Here is a 19,769-nt window from a genome sequence, read left to right as displayed (position 1 = left end):
GCTGTATGTTTACAGCATAATGAAACCGGCCCGACGTGTATAACGACCATCAGATCTGGATTAGGTCATCCACAGCGCGGCGGGGAAGTTATTCTTCCCATGCTGATTATTGTGGAGCAGGTTGCGGCGCATGACTATCTCTCTGTGGGCTGATGTACGCCTGAACACCTCGCACGGGCACACCTATTACCACACACACACACACACACACACACACACACACGGGTGGGCTTGTGTGTCTAAACACACTCATTCACAGGTTTTATGGAGGGCACGTACACACAGGGAGCAGACACACGGCTGTACACATGAAACAAGCAGGAATAAACAGTGTGTGTGTGTTAACGTGTGTGTGTGTGTGTGTGTGAAGCGGGCCGTTACAAAAGCAGGTTAGTGCAGCACAGAAATGACACGGTGCAACAGATGATGGGCATTATCCCATCAACCTGCTGTTTCTGTACTCACTCTGTCCCCTCTGTGTTCCCTTTGAAAGGACAGCAGGAGTGTGTGTGTGCTTGTGTGTGTGTGTGTGTGTGTGAGATGGGTGAAGGCAGGAGGAGGGAAGGGGGGGTCCTTTCACACACTCCCATGCACACACACACTCTCTGCACCTGTCACAAACAGCCTGTCAGAGCAGGAGAGAACAGAAACTTCAGCCACGAGGAGAGCCGAGCCTCGTGGCTCCAGAGAGGAAACCTCTTCATGGTATTTATTTTAAAGTATTAAAAAGGCGTTTTTAGGGGACTCCGGTACCCGTGAGTCCTGCGGCGCGACGTCGCTGAAGTCCGATTCTGAAGCCTGCGTCGTCACGCTTCTCAACCGAAACGTTCGAGGCTCGTTTTTCTGTCGCGATGCAACAACAACAACAAAATACCCCCAAAAAAAGCAGCGCCGCATTCCTCGAAGAGGACAGGAGTGACACGTCCGCTCACTCGGCCAATGGGAGCGGAGGGATGGACACGAGGGAGCCAATCGGGACGTCCCGGATGAGGTCGGCGCCATGTGACTGCAGCTTCAAATCCCCCTCAGCACACACACACACAGGTGTGGTGTGTGTAATGTGCCTCGCCAGAAGGTTAACTCCACCGTCTGTAAATTGCCGCCCCCCCCCCCCTCCTCTTACCCCCCCCCCCCCCCACTGGACAATAGGCTCAGCAGTGGCCTGGTGATTGCCTCTTTTCAGATGGAAATGCCCGGCGCCTCTCCTCCGCCAGGTTCCCCTAAGCAGCGTACAAATTACAGTTTACAAGGCATGGAGGAATAAAAAGAGAGAGAGAGGGAGAAGGTGGGAGGGCGGGCGAGCTAGAAGCAGAGAGAATATCTTTTCTCTCGCTTTATGTTTTTTTTTTTTCCGTGGTTAATTCTGCAAAGTGACATGTAAATGAGCTTTAAGTGCTCCACTCGGGGACTGTGATCGGCCCTAATTGTCACAGTCAATTGTGGCCAACAGTCTCTTCAATCCGGGCAGCTTTTGACAACAAGCACGCCGGGATCAAAAGACGAATCATTGACTCCCCGACACACACACACACACACACACACACACACACACACACACACACACACACACACACACGCACTCGCGGCCTCGCTCGGTAAGGATAGAGAGATGGCAGGAAGTGGCGATCCGCTTCCTGCGCCGGCTTCTGTCAACATTCCCCCCCCCCACACAAAAAAAAATCATTTTTGAGTGTCGAGATGACACTAAAGCAGTGTGTGTGTGTGTGTGTGTGTGTGTGTGTGTGTGTGTGTGTGTGTGTGTGTGTGTGTGTGTGTGTGTGTGTGTGTGTGTGTGTGTGTGTGTGTGTGTGTGTGTGTGTGTGTGTGTGTGTGTGTGTCATGAGGGGTGGAGGTACGCAGCAGACCAGGGATCCACTTTCTCCCCGAGTCCTGCAGGGCCGTAAACCACGAAGAGGATGTATGTTGTTCTATATGTTCTGAGCTCTGACGAGCAAGCGCTTATCGGAGAGAGGTTGCGGGTTCAAAGCCGACTTCACTTCTCCAGAGAAGTTTATAGTTTGGGTTTCTTTTTTGGGGGGTCGACACACAGAGAGCCCCCCACGTCTTGTGGTCCATCAGGAGCTATTCCCTTTCAAATGTAATCTGGCAAAATAAAATATGTTGTTTCTAATAATTATACTTAAATGAGACGATATATCCATGTCACATTATTTTGTTAAATTATTTTTATAAGTTTTTACAAGTTAAACATTATGAACCTCAGACAAGAAAAAACAATTATATTTTAAGAAAAATATTCTTAATATAATTCTAGATGTATATGCTTAATATATAAAATGATCACCTATATTTAATTAAATTATCTTTGGGCCTAAAGTTATATTTTCACCGATGTTTTTAATTTATCTTTAATTATATATTAATTATATATATAATATTTGTTTTAGTATTTGTTGAGATGGGAAAAAAACTGATTAATTGAAATAAAAAATACATCTTCTTTGCAGTCCAGTGCATTATGGGTAATGAAGTCCTCTAAAAGTAACTTACCTCATGTTACCTTTTGGGGCTCATCTGTCACAAATTGAGAATATAAATGTTTTAAATAGAAAAACATGAGCTTGCTGCCAGCGCACGTGTGTGTGTGTGTGTGTGTGTGTGTGTGTGTGTGTGTACACGTTGCATGTCAGTCCAGTGCACTCCGTACACACGGCCAGATATGAAGAGCACCCCGATATGCAAAAGTCCGTCGAGATTACAGCTACAACAATTATTCAAATGTTTGATTAATTATTCATCGGAGACGCCGTCAATTATTTATTTCAGCCGGCGATAAGTCGTCTTCTTTTTTCCCGCTTCTTCTCGAAGAGAAAAGTTTTCTTGAGGGATCAAAAGCCTTTTATTTGTACACTAAATGTGGCACATATAGATATATATATCTATATATATTTAAAGTGTATTCTACGAGTGAATATTAGACCTCCTGACCATTATAAAATCTTTATTTAAGTAGCCGATAAAGAACCGAGGGGATCAAAATGCAAACTGCGTCTGTGTCGATGTGTTAATGTGACTCTGAACTCAGAGCAGGTGATAATAAATGAAAAACGTGAAAGTAAATTCTCCACTTTTGGACTCGAGGTCAACTTTATTTATATCGTCTCGTCGTCGAGAGTAAAAATATCCATCAATATGTGCATAAATTAATACTTTTATTAATGTAGATTCATGTCAGCATCAAGAGAAATACACACATTGTAAAATGTAATAAATCCAGAGAGTGATTTAAAGTAAAAGGCACTAAACACACAGTGTGTGTGTGTGTGTGTGTCCCTGGTGAAGAAACCACGCACACCACACACCATGTGTGTGTGTGTGTGTGAGAGTCCAATAAGTGGTCATTTGCAGGAGCCTCTGCACAGTTTACAGCTAACAAGAACAACACCAGAAATCAATATTTTTTGGTTGTGGGCATTTTGTTCCTGCAGCCGCATCAGAGAGGAGAGTTTATACATCCCCTCTTCTCGCTCATGGCCGTGTAAACTAAATATTTTTTTCTATTTTATGCGCGTGTCTCGGCCCTTTAATTGTCCGTCGAGCCTCAAACGAGATCCACGAGCCGAGCGTTCAGAACCTCCGACCCCCGAGGGGCCGAGTCACTCGCAGCTGGGGTGGATTGGTGGATTTTCTTCCCACCGGCTCCCTCGGATGAGCCTCTTGTCTTCCTCCATAAACGCTTATTCATAATAATTTCCTAAACATCGACAGGAGGGCCAACAGATTATTTGAGTTTGCGATCCTCAACATGACGTTTGCTTCGAGGAGAGTGAGTCATCCTGGTGGGGCGCGCTGCCCCGAGAAGAGAAAACTCCCCTCTGACATCATGCCTGCGACATGTCATGTGTCACGTGTGACGCAACACCCTGCGTCACACGTGTGACCTGCAGCTCCGGGGGCTCACCTTGTTCTGTCGTTCCCACGCGGGACCGAATTCCTCTTAAGTTTATTCCGATGTCATTATCCCGATAAGAGTCGACGCTGCGGAGGAAAAGCTGAATCATTGTTGTGCTTGGAAGAGAGTCGGCGTTGTTTGTGCCAACGATTAAAGTGCTGGCAGCGAGCGACGCTTTGCAGCCGCTTCCGGAGACGTGAGCGCTGGGATCACGTTACCGTAGACACATCAGTCTGCGGGGGTGTTGACCTTTGACCCCTCGCTGTCGTGAGCAAACGCTGGAACCTCGTGCGCAGTCACAATCCATGCTCTGCCCTCTCGTAAGCGGACTGCATCCTGAGTCTGAGTCTTTGAGTCTTTAGGATGGTTATCCTGCTGCCGGGCGTTTCATTCATCAGCGCGGCGCCACGCGACTCTCACACGGGTTTCTAAATTGGGCCGATCACCGGAGACGCCCGGCGGCGGAGTTATGGAACGCACGCCGCCGCCCGCCGCCGCGTGTTCTGCGTCCCCGAGGCGCGAGAGTTTCCCGCCGCGGCGTCGCTCCCTCGTCTCACTCCGCGTCGCCGGCGTTAAATACCCCGAGCAAATCGGGCGGCGGCGTGAGCGGGGATCTCATCTCAGATTCTTTAACGCCCTGTTTCCTTATTTAGATTTAAATGTTAAGTCTTGAATTTGAAGCCTTCGCCGCGGTGACCTCTGACCTCACTCTCTGACCTCACTCTCTGAGTCTCACTCTCTGAGTCTCACTCTCTGCGGCCGTCCTGTAACCCGACCGCTCCGTGGGCGGAAGTCGTAGTCACGCCGACGGACTCTCTAAATACTCCAGAACATTCCTGCAACCACGCTCGTGTTTTCACTGTCAGAGAACGGAGAGTGGGCCTCACACACACACACACACACACACACACACACAGTCTCTCACACACACACACACACACACTGAGGCGGAGAGGAGAGAGAAAATTAGGATTATAATCTCGGTAATCAGCAGTCGCGCCCGAGGCCGACAGCTGCAGAACTGCACCGCTCCAGTTTAGGTGTTGGACATTAAAACCGGGGAGAATTTTCTACTTATTGATTTTTTCGGAGTAAATAAAGCAGGGCGGATATCGTTCTGCGAAAAGCTTTCAGGTTTTTATTTTTTGGGAGAAAAAGAAAAATACAAAAACATTGAGGAGCACAAAATATCCACAATTCACCATTTAAATAATTACTAATATTTTTTAGTCGATTAATCTCATAAATATCAATTCACCTTAAAACATCGTAAACAATTCTTCTCTTAAATTAATTGAAAAACACATTTTACACTTTTAATCTGGAAATAACAATCGTAAAAAAAAAAAAATTCCAGAAATAATTATGCATGCACGTAAATGTTGTTTTTTGTGTTGTTGCTCTTATTTAAATGGATTCATTCATGAAGCACGAGGTCCCCTATAGGTCACACACCGACTGTAATCCGGTTTCACGGTGAATGTGCGGCCCGCGTCGGGGAGGGGAAGCAGGGGAGAGGTGCCACTCCAGAGCCGCTGGCTGAATGGAGAGCTGGAGCTAGTTCAAGTGAGTGTGTGTGTGAGAGAGAGAGAGGGGGGGGGGGGGGTGAGAGAGAGAGAGAGAGAGAGCCGGACTGTTCGTTTACATGCACGCACCGTGGCAGTAAATTACGCGTGACAATAATTCACCCAGGACGGGATCCACTTCTTCCCTCCCCGGGAAAAGCGTCCGGCCGAGCGGCGTCGCCCGCCTCTGAACCTCGGGGCTCCTCTTTGTTGTTCGGAGGAAACGAGGAGAGGAGGAAAGGAAACGACTCTAAACACTGAAGGGAAGGAAGTGAACTCACCAAGTGGAGTCCTCCGGTGCGCGCACACAAGTGGGAGAGGAGCTGTGGAGAACACATTATCATATTTATTGATTTTGTTTGCATTCATTGTTTGATAAATAATAATAATATTAAAATAAGTGGTATCCTAAAAAAAAAGTGTTTTAAAGCAGAGTAAAAAAATAGATTATATATATATATGTATATATATATATTTTAAATCCTACCAGCAACTCCGACTGTCTGATTTAGTTTATGCTGCATCTGATTATTTATTTATTTTTTGGTATGGGGGGCATGAACCAGTTCAGCCCCTTGATTGATGATTTAATTAGCCATACAGTGGCGAGCTGCAGGAGGACAGGACACCAAATAATGCTTTATTTACATAACCAATCACGGAGCTTCAAAGGTGGAGCTTCTCTCTCTCTCTCTCTCTCTCTACCCCCCCCCCTCCCCCTCCCCCACGGCTGTGAGATGGTTGACTTCTTTAATAAACGCGAGCTTCATCCCGTTAAGTGGCGTCCAGAAGGAGAAATGACTGTAATAATCCCGGAATACTCCTGTGATAGTCCCGTAATACTCCTGCGGGGACTCTCCGCAGTAACTTTACCATCACTTAATTGTACTTTATGGTCTGTTTTCAGCTCCTTTAGTATCATCAGAATATTCCTGCAGCGGCTGCACTCATCTCTGTTAGTGTAACAATCCACTTACTCTGGATTCACTCCGGCTCCTTTGCGTTCGGGGGAGAAACTGGATAATAACGTATGCTAATAGGCAGAAAGAATATAAATAATGTGGGTTTTACATGCATTCATATTATACTGACACAGGCAGTGGTGCAGTAGATGCTGCAGGTGCATCACACAGGTAATAAAACAATTGTTTCACGTCACGCTGCAAAAAAAGAGTCAATTTAAAGTGACTGACTCTGTTTTTATTGTTTTTATTTTACCACAAACACACAAAGTGTGTTTTTTTATAAAGATATTTCGGTTTTCTCCAACAATTTCCCTTAAAAAAGAAGCAAAGTAAATGATTCTCAACGCGAGTAAACTTTTAGATTTTAAACCAATACACGATCTTTGACCCGGAGTGACAAAGATCGTATATTATTTAATGTCCACGCGGATATTTCTTGCAGCGGAAACAATCCCCAAAAACCTTTTTTGCATTCCCAGTAATTATAATAATGAATAATCTGTGTTTTCCCTCCCTACAGCTGCGGCATCCACATCAACCCCGACAGTTCTGCAAATTAAACCGAATGCAAATATAAATATACATATTAAAAAAAACATCCTTACATGATTGCCGCTGGCGTGGACGGACTCCAAGTTTCTCACACACACACACATGAAGAAATGGAGAAAAACACACACACACGCACACACACACTCTGTCGCCTGTTCTTTGCTCCGCGTCAGCCCGACATAGTTGGTTTCACTCAAAAAGAGAAGAGATGTAGAAAGAGAGAGGAGAGTGAGGGAAAGAAAAGAGGAGGAAAGCGGGGGGTGGAGGGAGAGAGAGAGAGGGAGGGAGGGAGAAAAAGAAAAAAATAACCACGTTCAACCCAGAAGATGCTCACGTTTGGCTCTCCTCAATTATCCCCTCCCGTGAAGATAGGTGGCGTGCGTTTCAGGGGGCTTCTCCTCTGTGTTACACGGCGAAGAAAAGGAGGTGGAAAGAAAAAAAATGTCATTAGAAGAGGCGTAACACGTCAGTCCCTACCCAGGTTTGTTTCCTGGAGTGGGTGTAAGACATCAGTTGTAAACCTGCCCTTGCAGGAATAGCGGTCCCTCCCTCCTCCCAACTATTTCTAAGGCTTTATTTCTAAGGCTTTATTATCACCGGTGGAAAAGGATCCGCTCACCGACGCGCTCCAGTATCATCCTGCCTCGCAACTATCTCCACGAGACACCTCTCTGCGCCCTCCTAAAACAGGTATGTGCCTCCTCACTTTGTTTTTAATTTTCATTTATTTATAGCGTGTTTTCGGACGTTAAACTTCAGAGTCGGAGCTCAACTTTGCCTTACCTGCACAGGTGGAAATAGGTGCGTTTTTTCCGAGTGTTTTTTTCTTTTTTTTCTCTGTGTGTGTTTTTTTCTTTCTTCTTCTTTTTTTTTTTTTTTACCTCCGCGATGTGGAGGCGTCCGGTGAGTTCCTGGGAGCCGGGGAACGAGTGCTCTTCGCGGGGCAGGTTGGCGCCGCGCACCGTCGCTGTCCTTTGGAGCAAAAGAAAATGCGATTCCATCCCGGTTTTTTTTGCTCCTCTTAGTCTCCTCGGCTGGTATTTTATTTGTCTGTGTCGGTATCATCCGGATAAACGTCCAAGTGCCCACAACAAACACGAGCTGGTGTCAATATCCACATAACGGTATTTGATAAACGCGCTGCTGGAGGAAACATCCCGCACACGAGATGTGAAGCTTATCGCTTTTGTTTATGCGCCATTTGCTCCTTAAAGGCTCCCCTTGTAGTCCGGAGTCCTTTTGGCACATTTTAACAATTATTTCCCAGCTGTTATTTATTAACCAGTGACAGGAGAGGGAGGAATCGGTGCGCGGAGCGAGAGAAGTGAGATTTTCCTCCAGCGAAGCCAAAGTGTTTATTGAAGTTCTCTGACTTCCAATCGGACCACACACCGGAGCTGCAGTCCGAGCCGGAGCCCGGGCTCCTTGTGCCGTGTGTAGCGCGCGTGAGCTCCGGATTTGACCCTAAAATATGACATAAATGTGATTTATTAACCGGATTCCGCCTCTGGTCCAAACAGCCGGAGCGAACGCGCCAAACGTCCCGAACCCCGCGAGTTGTGACTGGAAATAATTTAAAACAAATAGATATTTATTTGTTCTTTTTTTATTTTTTTAAAGTGAAGGAACAAAATACAAAACCGGTGGGTGAAACTTTTCTGAATAGAAATGAAAACAATTGGATGTTTTTTTTGTGCTTTTGTCCTCATGGGCGAAATTAATTGTGTTTTATTTATTTTTTGTAATAAGATAAATTAGAATTCCCTTCCTGCTCCTGCTGTTAGTGCCACTAAGCTGAGAGCCGACAGTTGGGAATGAAAAGGAGAAGGACATGGATGTCATACTCTCACCCACGGCTCTCTTTTCTTTTTTTATATAATCTGTCCCTCCACCCAACTTCCATTTGCTGTTTCTTATCGCGCGTCCGGCGCAAGTGGATCTCTAACACGCTAATACCCACATTGTTGGTGCCGCTGTGCGTGTGTGTGTGTGTTTCCCGTCAGATATCAAGCTGAAATCAAGGAATCGAGTCCATGCGAGCTGCCATCTGATCCCACACACACTTATCAATGAAGCAAGAGATCATGGCGGATGGCCCCAGGTGTAAGAGGCGAAAACAAGCCAACCCGAGACGGAAAAACGGTAAGAAAACCACCGGGGAGACCAAGCAAACAGTCGGGGGGTTGAGGTGTGGGGGGTGTGGGGGTATCTTTGGATGTACGCCTGGCTTGAAGGCTTCCACTGCGGTTCGGGGGTGTGAAGGTCCGCGGCTGGTGCGCAGTGCTGCCTTCCCCCCTTTACGCGGGGATAACGGGACCGCTATCCCGGGAGGAGCTGTGCGTAAACGCGTCCGCGGTGCGGAGCCCCAACTCGGCTGTTTGGAATCCTCCAGGAAAAAAATAGCGGTTTCAAAGTGTGTTTGTTTCTTCTTCTTCTTCTTCTTCTTCGTGTGTCCCATACATATGTGTATATTCGTGTGCGTATCGCGATGAGGGGTATGAGTTGTAAACTTGGTGGCTGTTGTGAAAGTTGGAGCTGCGTGGCGGTGCAGCCGGGACACCAGCCCCGCCACGGGGGCACAGAGTCCCGGTCCCCCCCCCCCTCCCCCCTGGCTGCATCGCGCCGCTCGGTGTAACAGTCCAGTCTTGTGACTGGAGTTTGGACACGCTGTAATCCGCCCCGCTGGCGCGCGCCCGCCGCCGCCGCACTGCTGCCCTGCACCAGGGCCCTCGCGTTACCAAGTGATTTACTGCACTGTCGCTGGTTTCCGGGACACGCAGAGTGGTGAAATAATTTATTTGGTGTTGTTGCTGCTGCTTTGAGTTTTTCTTTTGTCACCAAGTTGTATTGTCGCGAGGCATCGCGGATATAAATTGGATGGCATGTCCGATAAACGCGGGACTTTAATTGGCTGCTGGAGGTTCAGATTTGTGGCTTTTCTTCCTGCGTCGGAGCGCGCAGCTTCCCACCAGAGGCAGATCGGCTCTGACGTTTCCTGGCCCCGTTATTCCTGATTATTCCATACAGGCGGTGTGTGTGTGTGCATGTGTGTGAGGCTGCTTCAGCTGCTCTCTCTCTCTCGTCGGCTTCCTCCACAACAGTTTTGTAATCTCTGCCCCCACAGGTTATTCATCTCGATCAGATTTCATTTATTGATTTCATACAATCGATGGCAGACGAAGCATTTTGTTCCACACTAAATAGCACGAGGGCACACACACACACACACACACACACACACACAGACGTACACACACACACACTTACATTTCCATCATAAAGATGTATTTTACATTTGCTGTGTTCACGCTGGAAAGAGAAATAGAATAAAAAACACACATTTAGAGATTTGACAGCCTGTTTAGCTGTGGCCACCTGTTTTGTAAAGGGGGGGGGGGGGTGAGAGGGAAGGGAGAAACTGGCTTTAGCACCAAAATGCAGCATTTGATAAAATAATATTAGCAAAGCAAATTTTAAATCTTCACACCCTGAAAACCCGACGAGACGGCAGAGCGTCGCCGCAGAATATATTTAGACTTTCCTCCATTTGCAGAGAGGAAAATATATATATTTCATATTCTAGATAAAAAATGTAAAATGTGAGCCCCCCCCCTTCTCTTTCCCCCCCCCCCTTCCATAACAACTAGCTCTGTCTGATGATCCCCTCCCCTGGGAATGCAGAGGCTCATGGAGGCTCCTCTCCTCCCGGCGCTCCGTCCTCTTCCTGCCCGGCTGTGAGCAGCGAGGGCCGGGCAGGAAGATGCTCCAATGCACCCCAAAAAATATTCATCATGGTTTAATACCCTTTGCACCCGGACTCCATCTTTAACACACACACACACACACACATGTGGAAATGTCTACAATTACATGTCTCTGGCCTCCAGGAAGGCGGCGGCGTGTAAAGCCAGCATAATTTTTTTTAGGGATGGAAATTCTCATTTGCGTGCCACCTGTAATTATATTTGTTTGAGGAGAGAAAAAAAAATGATAAAATGTCCGACACGGTTTGTTTTATTTAAGTGATTACACCTCGGCGTCGGCGTATTTCGACCGGATATATAATCTTTTCGCGGAGAGAATAACCGGAATCGTTCGGATTATTCTCCTCCTCCTTCTTCCTCTCCTCCTTTTTCAAAATGGAAGGAGCGTTTTCAGCATCGCTGCCAATTAGTATTAATGAGGCGTTTGCTCACCAAGTCGTCTCGGCGATGACATTCTCCCCCGATGACTGTCGGCCTTCGGGGGTCGCGGCGGCTTCGCCGTGGCGTGGTATTTAACCGCGGCTCACGACTCGCCCTCCTCGGCCACGACCTCGTCGTCGCGGACGACGACGCACTCGGCGATATTTTTAAAAAAAAGAAAAAGAGAAGTGACATTTAATTCCCCCCCGCTGTGGACCTCCTCTCTCGGGGCTCGGCCTCGCCAGGTGTTGCTCGTCACATCCAGCTGTGAGAGCGCTCACACACCTGTCCTCGTCTCCTCCTCCTCGTCGCACTATAATGATAATAACGTCTCGCTTTTGTAGCCGCGGTGTTTTGTTTTTTTCTCCAGAATAAACTGCGGCGTCTTTTTTTGTCGAAGGGGAGGAAGAAAAAAAGACGAAAGAGGAAAATACAGATGTTTTTGTTCGATGCTCCTCTTCTTCTTCGCCGTACCCTCGGTGACATTCTGTCGTCGGGGACATGCCCTCGGAAATGCAGCGATTACATAATCTGCACACACACACACACACACACACACTCTCTGGCTGCTGGAGTTTGATATAATAATAGTCTGATTGTGGTTATTAAGGCTATCGCAGATTCACGCTTAAGATGAAGGAAAATATAGGGGAAAGTGTGTGTGTGTGTGTGTGTGTGTGTGTGTGTGTGTGTGTGTGGAGGAGGGGGGGGGTCCTCGCTTTCAGTCTCGGACAATGCCAGATTTCTGCCAGTCTAAACAATTCTCCATCTCTATTATTCCTCTGCCTTTTTAAAGTTGTGTTCACGGTAGAGAATAGGAGGGGGTGGAGGTGGAGGGGGGGGGGGTGGAGACAAGGTGCCCCCTTTCTTCTTCTTCTCCCCCCCCCCCCCTCTAGTATTCTCTAATGCCATGTCCTCCCCCCTCCCTTTTCTCCCAGATCTCCCCTCCTCAAGGTAGGGGCTTTTTGCCATCGTCACTGAGAAAAGGAAGAGAGGGGGATGGGGGGGGGGTAAGAAGAAGAGAAAGGGGAGGAGGAAGAGGAGGAGGAGGGCAGGTTTCGCACGCCGCTCGCGGACAATTGATTGTCGGCGTTAATGTGTTTCATTTACATGTTTAGACCGTCAATAGTGGCGGGGGGGGGGGGGGGGGGTTGTCCGCCAGCGCCATTCAGCGCTCGCCATTCCCATGGCCGCCGCCGCCATGCGCGGAGCTCTGGACACCTCGCACCTTCAGGGGTGAATACAGGGGATTATTTGAGTTTAGGCGGGTGAAAATAATTAGCGGGATATTAGAAGGGGTGTGTGTGTGTGTGTGTGTGTATGTGTGTGTGTGTGTAGGGAGGGGGGGGGGGGGCTGTAACGTCGAGGCCTCGTGGTCGAATCCAAATAGACACGTTCCAATTACCCCCGTGGTCGGCGGCGAGCGGCGTTCCCTCGCAGCTAATCGGGAGCATATCTGTCGCGTCACGACTCCAGGAGGAGGAGGAGGAGGAGGAGGAGGAGGCGGCCTCATCCGGATTGCTTTAGGACGACGCAGCTTTGTCTCTTTATTTTTGAACATATATTTATTTTTTATTCTCCCGCTCGTCGTCAGGCGCTAAATATATCGCCAGAGCGAGGAATGAATGGACTTCCCCCGTGAGATGGTCGGGATGTCAAGACGGGAGCCAACGAGAAGGCCCCGCAGTATTTACACTCGTTGTGTTCACGGGCTGCTATCTTATTGTGTGTGTGTGTGTGTGTGTGTGTCACAGAGTCGCAGTGTGTGTGTGATATCTTCGGCTTTCAAGCTGATATGTTATTCAACAAATCCTCTAATATGTGCTTTCCACAAGGAATTAAATCAGGAATGTAGCTCAGCAACAGCAGCTCCACACACACACACACACACAACAACAACAACACACACACACACACACTCACACACACACAACAGCAACACACATGCACCAGGTTTTGTTCTTCTTCTTCACGCTTTGATAAGGCAGATAAAAGCAAATAGCATGGCTTGTGGCTGTAACACCCCCCCCCCCCTCCCCAACACACACACACACTAATGATCATCTCAACTCCATCCTGGACACTGGACAGACAACTTTCATCCAGTCCTCCTCCTCTTCCACCTCTTTTTTTTTGACACAATTCGGGCACTTTATTATTTTTTTCTATATTACTCAATTTTCTTCTCCTCCTTCGCCTTCTTCGTTCTTCCTCCCCCCCCTCGACCGCCCTGCTCGTGTGAAGATATTCCTTTTGGCCTGGCGGCCAAGAGAACACACACTCGCTGAGGCCCCGGCAGCCCGGACCCCTGACACCGCGGGTCTCTGGAATGCCTTAGGTACGATTTCACTTTCGCTCACATCAATGCTGACCTGAATGCCTTTCATATCTGATCCGCCACGTCTCTCCCGGTAAACATCCCCCGGGGGGAGAACAAAGAAAGGAGCTCCTCTTCTTCTTCTCCTTCTCCCCTCTTAATCACAATTCAGCCCCCTTTTTTTTTTTTCTCTCGCCGCCAGCAGCAGCAGGGCTGCACATTTGCATTCGGCATCAGAAAAGAGATGAAAAGGTGGTGGGGGGGGGGGGGGGAGGAAGAGAGAAAAATAGAGAGAGAGAGAGGGAGGCAGGAAAAGGGGTGGGTGGGTGTTGGAGAGAAATAACTAGGGTGTTTGTGGTTGTTTGTTGGTCGTCCCCTGGTTACGAGCCTTTTATAGCCTCCCACTCTAGCAGGACCCCCCCCCCCCCACAGACAGATAGTGTTACGAGATGGCGTGCCCACACTATTCATGGACCTCGCACTCGAGAAGGAGAAGGAGACAGGTGTCTTCCAGAAACTTCTCTGTGGTGCAGGATGTTAGAAGGAGGACGAGTGTGAGACGACATCATTTTATACACACACATCATTTAATACACACACATCATTTGTACACACACTGATGTGTCTATGTGATCACAGGGTGTCTGTGTCCTCCAGTTCCCAGGCTGCATGTATGCAAATCTAAAGCAAAGATGGGGAGATGGAAGGGAGGGATGGGGGGGTACCTTTTTTTTAAATGGCATCATGTGATATGGATTTTCTTTATTCCACCTCTCTTTCATTCCCTCACCCAGAACTTTGTTCTTTCTTTTCTCTTTTGGTTAAGAAGAAGGATTATCGGTACACCTTCCTCCTCCTCCTCCTCCTCCTCCTCCTCCTCCTCCTGGCCGAACGGTGCAGGATTTAGCCAGATTTACTTCAGCAAACACCTTTGGACACTGGGGGGGGGGGGGGGGGGGGTCTGTTTGCAAAAGGGCTCTTTTGTTCCGAGCGGTTCTGGATAAAGCCTTACCAGGCAGCCGTGATATTAACCCGTGCTCTGGAGGAGCGGGGTTAACCCTTTGTGTGACGGCTCTCTGCTGCTCCTACACCCCCTCTGTGTCCACCCCTTCCTCCTCTTCCCTTCCTCCTCTTCCCTTCCTCCTCATCCCTTCATCCTCATCCCTTCGTCCTCATCCCTTCCTCCTCTTCCTTCAGTTCTCAAGCTGCTCGGCTCTTTTTTTTCTTTTTTTCTTCTTTTCTTTTCTCACTGTTGTTTTTTCGGGGAACTTCAAAACGTTCCTGTTATAAAACATTTGTTTGCGATGGGACATAACAGTTTGCAGAAGTTGCATTTGGACTGACACACACACACACACACAGCAAACTGCCACCTCCGGCAACCTCAGAGAGCGAGGGATCCTGACTAACGGCGAGGCGTGAATCAGCCAATAGCGAGCCGCCTCCGGCTCTGCCACTTCCCCTTCCGCGTCTCAGCGGCGGCGACACACCGCCCCCAAAACAAAGCGGCGGCGTGGCGTTCCCTGCACGCCGTTGACCTTTAATCCTTTGCTTCTTTCTTTCTTTTTTTTAATGCATGCAAAAAAAATATTAAAATAGAAAACGGAGGCTGAACTCCTGCAGGAGGAGGAGGAGGAGGAGGAGGAGGAGGAGGAGGAGGAGAGTGATGGAGCAAAGGTGACAGACTCCGAGGTGTTGGTGCCTGTCACGCTCTGACCCCGCCTCCCCCCTCTCAGGAGTCGACGGGCCGCGGCGGCGTGGCACTCGTGGAGTCGCGGCGTGCAGTCAGATGTCTTTCTCCCGCTTGCCTGACTTGATTTCATGGCTTCCCGCTCCTCCTCCTCCTCCTCCTCCTTGTTTTTCTCTCACTGCAAACACAGAAATTGAAAACGTCAGTGGTCCGGCAAATGATTGCATGCATTTGGACTTGTTTCCTTCTCTTCTTCCCTCTTTACCCTAAGCCGGCATGTTTTATGCATTGCGGGAGGAGCAGGGTGCATTCAGGAAGAGGAAAAAGCAAAAACAGCATCTCATGCCTCATTTGAGTCTTCCTCACGTGAAAAGACAAAGTCTGTATCCGGCCTCTTCGTCTCGGCTGCTGTTCGCACTCGTTCGGGCGGGGCTGTCGACTTTCTCCCGTTTGAGGGGGAGTCAGACGACAGGTTGCTGAGCAGGTGTGAACCGGCGTTCAGATGTCACGATCCAATGGCAGCGACACCTCCACCGCCAGGCCGCGCGCGTGTGAGTGAGTGAGTGTGTGTGTGTGTGTGTGTGTGTGTGTGTAAGGCCTAAATCACCTGTAATTCATTCTGTTACCTGCATATTCAGAGTCATACGGATCAGAGCGTCGAGTCAGATCTGTGACTCGAGGAGAGAGAGAAAGTGAGGGGGAAGAAGAAGGGAAAAGTAATCGCCCGTTAAAACCGCGTCCTCTCCTCTCCGTTTATTCGCTCCTTTTTTTTTTTTTTGGGGGGTGCGGCAGCTGCTCGGGAGACGACACCTTTGAGCAAACAAGTGTTGAAAGCAGCCTCCAGTTTTCTGCTCTGATGTCGGGCGCCGCTGATCTGCCACATGTGCACACACACACACACACACACACTCTTTGATGTCGGGTGGGAGAGCTCTTCTGGCAAGGTCACGGCCACATGGAACAATCAATAACAGATCACCGGATAAAGGCCCGGTGACATCTGGAGGATCTCGGGCCTTCTCCGCACGTGGCTCCGCCCACTTGGCATCGCGGCGCCGTACCTTTAATTCGGGCTGATGGAACATGCTATTTGATCAGCGCTCGCCTCCTCGCGGCGCTTCATTATCCAGAAGGCTCGCCACCGAGTGCACCCCTCTCGTTACCTTTCTCCTGTTTTTTTTTTTTTTAATGAGGACTTGCCCCCCCCCCCCCCCCCCCTCCCTCTCTCGTCTGGCGTGGAAGTAAATTCTAGATGTGTTATCTCAATTTAATTGCAGCCGATTGCCGAGCGAGATTGAGTCGAAAATTAGGTCATTTTTGAGGTTTGCAGGGATTTCACCCGCTTCATGTCGGGGGGGAGGGGGGGGGGGGGTGATCAAGAGCCTTCCTCAGCGGAGGTTGCAGGAAAGAGGAAGCGGTCAGAAACGACCCCCCTCCCCCCGCCCTCGGCCTCTCGTTTGTTATTCAGACGTACGTTTAACCTTTGGCGAGAGTGAGTCAAGGAGAAGTGAAACACGCGTCTTCCCCTTTAAATGTCATCCGCGGCGCGGCGGACACGTGTAGCCAAGTCGACCCCCGTTAACGGGAAAAAAAACAGTCTCGAGAGGTGAATTTGCGTGCTAATGGGTTGTGACTGGAGAGTCCCCCCCCCCCCTGTCAAACGGGAATGTCAAACAAACACCTCCTCAGGTAGCGGGGGGGAATCACACCGACAGGAGAGGAGCTCCGTGGCCCGGGGGGGGGGGGGGGGTCAAGGTCAAGCATGAGGTCAAATATAGAGGGCGAGTGTGTTAATTAGGACGGTTCATTAAGCGCTGCGAGGACCGGACTGGTTCCCGGTTGTAGTTCTGGTTTCAAAGCGGGATTCCAGGACCTGGTCCTGGTCTTGGTTTTGGACCAGGGGACCCATGAGGGTTCGACGGGTATTTCCTGACCTAGAAACCCTCGGCGCCGCCGGGTCGTGGGCCGTGTGACTCAGCCCGGCGGCGGGTCGTCTCTTTCTCTTTCAGTTCGACACGCGGAGGGTATTCTTAGGGATCGGGTCCGGGCCCCTCTGGGGGATCGGGTTCAGGACCAAGGAGAATGTTCCGTAGGACCGGCGGACCTTTAATTAGACCCGCGTGTAAACACGGAGGACAGGAAGGAGTTCTCCTCCAGCCTGAGAACGCGGAGCGACTCGCCTTCGCTCTGCTAGCTTTCTGCTGAGGAACTTTGTATTTATTTGTGGCCCTCCAGCCCCCCCCCCCCCCCCCACCACCACCACCCTGCATCCCAGCAGCCAGCCAGTCATCTCACCAGTCGGCCGCTCTAATTACTTCTCCCCCTCCCAAGGGAAGCCACTTCCTTATCGTCCGGCATTCCTCAGATAAATTCCCCACCACTTTGTTATTCTTACTACTTAGGGGTATTGGAATTAGCATGTCCATCAAAGCAGACCTTGTACTCTGCCTCCCCCCCCCCCCCCCCGCCGTACGACCTTATCAGTGGTCGTACATTACACCCGTCGGGCTGAGAGCTGAGAGCCGAGTAACGGACGAAAAGAGCGACGCATATGTGCAGCTTGGCGCCTTTTGTTAGCGCACGCAGGCACTTAGCATGTAGCATGTAGCAAGTAGCACGTAGCGGTCCGGCTAGCTGCAGCTCATGTCTCAGAGTCCCCTGCTTACATCCGCCGGGTAAATAACCAGCTCCATTAAAATAGAAAAACACTTTGTGTACTTAATGGAGACCAAGCCCTTCCTTCCTTCCTTCCTTCCTTCCTTCTTTCTTTTTTTCTTCCTTCCTCTCTCTTTCATTCTTTTTTTTCTTCTTCCTTCCTCCCTCCCTTCCTTCCTCCCTCCCTCCATCCTTCCTTCCTTCCTTCCTCCCTCCATCCATCCTTCCTTCCTCCCTCCATCCATCCTTCCTTCCTCCCTCCATCCATCCTTCCTTCCTTCCTTCCTTCCTTCCTCCCTCCCTCCCTCCATCCATCCATCCTCCCTCCCTTCCTCCCTCCCTCCCTCCCTCCCAACGTGGTGTGTACCTCAACAAGCGAGCATACGCCGCCTTCTAAACTGGCAATCACAGTCCCCCTAATGTTATTACTTTTCATAATTAGTTACAGCAACACTCGTTCCCCGACTGGAGGAAAGAGTATTCCTCCGTAATTACGGTAATGAAATATTCATTTATGCTACCTTTCCTCAGAGCGGTCTCACAAATGAGGCCATGCTTAAGGTCCGCCCTGCCTCTGATTTTATTATGATGGCAGACTGGCACATCTGCAATTAGCACTCGCACTGACAGTTAGCGTTCTGCAAGGGGGGGGGGGGGTACAAGCCCCTCCCCCCTCTCCTCTACTAACCTTGCCATTTGCCTTTTTATATACTTCAGTATTTACCTTTATCTCCTCCTCCTCCCCGACGGAGAGGTTACCTTCCCCCCGACGGCGACAAATCGACTTGACAGAACTGTTCATCAGCCCCCCCCCCCCCCCCCCCCCCACACACACACACACCTCACCCCGAGGTAGTTTGCATCAAATCAGGCCCAGTCAAGCTTCAAGTGGAAATTGGCAGGCCAGAACCTGCCAGTGGAGGGAGGAGGAGGAGGGAGGAGGGGTGTCGCAGCACGAGGAGCCTGAACTACATCCAAGATGGCGCCAAGTTTTCAGGTTAAGTGCTAATAAGTCGGTTTTAAATCTTCACGAATGGAAGCGGAGGAGATCCCGTCGTGATCCGAGTCGCTCCACGACTTCCTGCCGCTCTGAATCCGATGCTCGGGTTCAGGATGAATATTAAGAGGAAAGTTTCTGCAGCTTTTCGTCCTCCTCACATTCTGGCGAGCTCCGGTCCGAGGTTCATGTTCGGCTGCGCTCTGAAAATGGCGGCCAGGTCTCACACACACACACACACACACACACACACACAACTCCACACACATTTGCAAGCATGCAGAAACACAGAGAGCCCTCCGTAAATATATATATATATATATATATATATTCACACACATGGTAATTGGCAGGCGGTCGCAGCAGATGTGCCGTTTCTTCCTCCTCCCCCTGAACCTCTCGCGGCCCTCGGAGGCAGCGGATCAGGACTGTGATGAAACTTTTAGTGGATCTCGCAGCTCCAGTTCTGTCGCCGCTCAAAAACACTCCCCGTTATCTCCTCCCTCCTTCTACCTCGACTCTCTTCTGTCTTCATCTTTTCTCTCTCTCTCTCCCCCCTCCCCCCGAGCCATGTGCTCTGATGGGCCGATGGCCGTTTCGACAGGGCGGCATTGAGGTAAAGCGGTGTGACGGCAGAGTTTTGTTAAGCCGGGAACAAAAGGCCTGGGGCTGGCGGGCCGGGCCATTGTTCTGCGCCGGCATCGGCCCGCCACCGGATTTAATGCTCTGTTTACCTCCGGCCCGCCGACTCTCACCCCGGAGAGGAGCTTCTTCCTTTTTATTCCAACGCACCTCCGGATGATTTAAGATAGATCCGCAAACGGGAGTGATTCATAGGAGCCGCTGCGCCGCTTTAAAAACACGCCGCGGCTTTCTCTCCGAGCCGTTTGTCTATTTTCAGAAAGAAAGACAGAAAAAAAGAGGGGGAAAA

At 49.6% G+C, this 19,769-nt stretch overlaps 1 protein-coding gene and 1 long non-coding RNA gene across 5 annotated transcripts in view; one reads left to right on the top strand and one right to left on the bottom strand.

The window, feature by feature from the left end:
• Window positions 1-5,028: 5,028 nt before the first annotated feature.
• LOC130204374 (uncharacterized) lies at window positions 5,029-7,323 on the bottom strand. Of its 2 annotated transcripts, XR_008833640.1 has the most exons (3): window positions 7,049-7,321; window positions 5,760-5,801; window positions 5,029-5,470 (listed from the first exon to the last, which is right to left on the bottom strand). It is a non-coding gene; the product is annotated as an uncharacterized LOC130204374 (long non-coding RNA). The 2 variants fall into 2 exon arrangements; XR_008833639.1 differs by having other exon boundaries at window positions 5,029-5,801; window positions 7,049-7,323.
• Window positions 7,324-7,405: 82 nt separating this feature from the next.
• The window catches only part of zeb2b (zinc finger E-box binding homeobox 2b), a 65,538-nt gene continuing 53,174 nt past the window's right edge, over window positions 7,406-19,769 (top strand). For 2 of the 3 annotated variants that reach the window (XM_056431062.1, XM_056431061.1), the window contains exons 1-2: window positions 7,406-7,685; window positions 8,999-9,137. In XM_056431062.1, the coding sequence (XP_056287037.1) occupies window positions 9,065-9,137 (73 nt within the window). In that variant the 5' untranslated portion in view covers window positions 7,406-7,685; window positions 8,999-9,064. The remainder of the gene's footprint in view (window positions 7,686-8,998; window positions 9,138-19,769) is intronic. The other variant, XM_056431063.1, reaches the window with a different exon arrangement.

This window comes from Pseudoliparis swirei, chromosome 14, assembly GCF_029220125.1.
Source record: "Pseudoliparis swirei isolate HS2019 ecotype Mariana Trench chromosome 14, NWPU_hadal_v1, whole genome shotgun sequence".
Classification (NCBI taxonomy): domain Eukaryota; kingdom Metazoa; phylum Chordata; class Actinopteri; order Perciformes; family Liparidae; genus Pseudoliparis; species Pseudoliparis swirei.
This window is presented reverse-complemented; position numbering and strand designations above follow the sequence as displayed.